Raw genomic sequence first — 3,436 nt, 5'->3', positions numbered from 1 at the left:
TCCAGCCGCTCACCCCGACCTGCAGGCAGGAGTGGGACAGACAGACAGCTCTGTAGTTCCTAGAGAAATGCCTAGAATTCATTGGGCTTGTGAGTAACCCGCTGTTGAACAAACATGGGAGCGCAGTGCCAGGAGTCTGGCAGGGGTGAGCATGCTGGATCCCCCTTGCTCAGGGGATGGCTCTGCAGGGTATTTGTAGTGAGGGAGCTTTAAAATGAACCTTTGGAAGGGGGCAGGAGGGTTTGAGTTGCCTCGGTTTGCTGGTTGTGATTTGGGGGATGGTGCTGGGTGAAGCAGAAGCAGACAGCAGTGCCTGGCACTAACACCGCTCACTTGGCTCATCTCGAGGGGCCTGATCCCAAACCCTCCCCACAGCCGCTCCTGTTGACTCGCCCATGACTGTTTTCTGGCAGGAAAGCGTCGTCGGTGCCTTATCAGATGGGACTGTCACCAGCTGGTGTCCACCCTGCCTCACTGCCAACCTGCCTGGGTTTGAGGAGGTGACTTGTGCTAAATCTCTGCTGCAAGCGTGTTCGCCTCCCTTCTAAAGGCTTCTCCTTTATAATGGGGCTTTCCAGCCCCATAGCTTGGGGCAAAATGCTGCTTTGTCCCAAGGGCCAGCATCATCGGATGTGTCCCCCGAGCCCCTTCCTGCCCCCACCATGTACACCATGGACGTTCCTGCACAGCTTTGTTAGTCTCAGGAGGGAGGTGTTGTGGCAGATCTGTACTGTGTCCCTCTGCATATAGAGGGACATTTTTAACTGGTTATCTCTTGGTTTATTTTTTTTTTCCTCCACATGAGTTAAAATGCATGTGTTCCTCCCTTTCCCAAAGGTCAGAGATACAGAAAGAAATAACCTGGTACCTTTGTCCTGCGGGCAGGAGGGCACAAGCTCGGTGCTGTGCTGGGGCTGGCAGAGCCACATTGTGCTCAGTAACCAGCAGGTCCAGGCCCCAGCTGGGGAAATGAAGCTGGTTTCGTGCCTGAGATCCACGAGCCGGCAGCAGCGTGTGAGCGAGTCTCCCCTTCCCCATGCGCTGTTCCCCGGCAGACCTGGACCTGCATCCCTCCCAGCCGCTTGGCACAGCGGTCCGCTGGGCTCCTCCAGGGTATCCCGCGGTGGCTGAGGGAGGGGTTGCTCTGCAAAAACACTGCTTGGAGCTGCGGTTTGTTCCTGCAGCCTTTGGGAACTGGCAGCTGGGTGTGGAAAGGGCCTCGGTGGTGGGACCCTGCACCGCAGTCGCTGCCAGACCACGGCGAGGGCAGCAGCCAAGCGAGGTGGGTGCCAGATTCGTTTGCAAGCGTTGTGTGCGGTTTAACCTTGTAGCAAGTGTGCTGGTGTTAATGTGTATGATCAGAATGATCCTGCTCTGTCTCTGCTTGCAGAGGCGTGCGCTCTCTTTTGGGTATTCCTGGGGGGAATCCATAGCCCTGAGCACTAAATCATCATGGTTAATGCTGTCCCAGGGGCTGGCGGTGTTGGGTGCCTGCCTGGCCAGGCTTGGGTGGTGTGAAACAGCATCCAAACAGGTAGGGAATAGTGTTCGTGACCCAGCAGATGCATCCCTGTGCTTTGGAAATGGCTGGGCAGTTAGCACCAAGGAGGGGTGTGGGGGTTCGCGGAGGAGTTCGTGGCTGCAAAATATATGGCGTTCTTTCTGGAAAAGAACACACCCTGCTTCCTGGCTGCTGTTGCCTGCTGTCTGCCCTGCAAAAAGGTTTGTGCGTGTTCCTGTGAACTGGGGACCTGGCTCTTCAGTGGCAGCCACGTGTCAGCACGGGGGCAACGGTGCCTGCGGGGCAGCACTGCTCTGCATTGTGTGCAGGAGGCACGACCCCCCTGGCAAGAGGATACCTGCCAGAAAGGTCTGTGCATGGTATGGTGGGTTTGTGTCCAGGAGCATCAGCATTAGATGGCAGTGACTCCTGCCTGCGCTCCGGCAGGGGAAGGCAACACCAGAGCCTGTCTCCCAGCTTCCTGCTCTGGCTGCTGAATTACAGCCCTCGGCTAGGACGGAAACAGGATCCAGGGACCCCAATTCCCGCACCATGCATGAGCAGCATGCTCACTGGGCTCCTGCCAGAGCCGGAGGCGATAGGAAAAGGCTTTTCTCCCCACGCCCTGTCGCTGGCCGGTTCGCGCTTTGGCTGATCCCCCTCTGTTTTTCTTCCATCACAGGCATCCCGACTCTCATCGTGCTGGACTCCAAGGGAGACGTGATCACGCGGCAGGGGCGGGTGGAGGTGCTGAACGACATCGAATGCCGTGAATTCCCCTGGCACCCCAAGCCTGTGCTGGAGCTGACGGATTCCAACGCCGTGCAGCTGAATGAGGGCCCCTGCCTTGTTCTCTTTGTAGGTATGGAGCATCACTGGCTGGAAAGCAGAGCCTGTGCTTGGGAAGGGGGCTGGGCTACCTGCCAGCTCAGCTGGAGCTGGCCACGGGGCTGAGAACCTGCCTCCAGGGCGACAGCATCCATGTGAAGGGACATCAGCCGGTTTCCATCACCAGGAGCAATGCTAAAGGGTCCAGAGAGGCCATGGGGAGACGGAGGTCCCTGTGAAGTCCCTGCGAGGGATTCAGGGGGGTTAAAAGACCTGGAGCCTTGCCAGTACCAGAGAAATGGGCTGCTGCAGCTTGCAGGGGTTTGCCAGAGCCTGCCTGTGCCTGTGGGTCTCCCACACCTCCAGCCCAGCCACGCGAGGACACGATGGAGTAGGGATTTGCAGTGGAGCGGAGCTGTCGTAACAAAGATGGTTCAGTAGCGGCTGTGGGGAGGAATGCTGATGAGGCGTTAGGGAGTAGCAGAAGTAGGTTATCATGGCCGGGGGCGGTGGGGCCAGGAAAGGCCGTTCTGGAGTGGGGACTTGAGGCACACGTGACATTCCAGAGGAGGCGTCTCTGGGACGGATCGGAGCTCTGTGCTGGAAACAGAGCAGTGAGTGTCAGAGGAGCCTCTTGCATTCTCTGCTGGTCCTTGGGTATTCCCCACCGTGGGCACTGGCCGCAGGACAGGCTTTTCCCCAAAGCTCCTGTCCCTCTTTCACTGCTAACCACACGTGAAGCTCTGCTGTGGCTGGAAACAGCCCTAGAGCTCGTCCGAAGCACAGCTGGCTTGTTCCTTGTTGCGTCCCTGCCAGCGACAGACGGTTCAATCAGGCGAGGCTGTGGCTGGGATGAGGTGGTGGTGGGCAGAGGGGTCCCAGGGAGCAAGCTGAGGGGTCCTGGGCTCTCTGGGGGAGTGTGGCTGTCCCTTGAGCACTCTGTGGAGCAGCAGTGGGAGTTTGCTGAAGAGCCCCGGCTTGTCCTGAGCTGTTGGGATTACACGGGGGGGGGGCCTGGCCCAGGGCAGGGCTCATGTCCCACTTCCTCGCACGCCCTTCGTGAGCAGCACACCCTTCTCTGCAGCACTGATAACACGTCTTTCGCTC

At 58.6% G+C, this 3,436-nt stretch overlaps 1 protein-coding gene across 1 annotated transcript in view; it reads left to right on the top strand.

Annotated features, from left to right (window-relative positions):
- Nucleotides 1–3,436, top strand: part of NXN (nucleoredoxin) — a gene marked incomplete at its 5' end in the record, with an annotated part of 13,864 nt that overhangs the window by 5,549 nt on the left and 4,879 nt on the right. Inside the window, one exon of the mRNA XM_010081245.1 lies at nucleotides 2,184–2,363. Coding sequence (XP_010079547.1) covers nucleotides 2,184–2,363 — 180 coding nt within the window. The remainder of the gene's footprint in view (nucleotides 1–2,183; nucleotides 2,364–3,436) is intronic.

This window comes from Pterocles gutturalis, unplaced genomic scaffold (assembly GCF_000699245.1).
Source record: "Pterocles gutturalis isolate BGI_N339 unplaced genomic scaffold, ASM69924v1 scaffold15019, whole genome shotgun sequence".
Classification (NCBI taxonomy): Eukaryota; Metazoa; Chordata; class Aves; order Pterocliformes; family Pteroclidae; genus Pterocles; species Pterocles gutturalis.
Note: the sequence above shows the minus strand (reverse complement) of the source record. Positions and strands in the feature narration are given on the sequence as shown.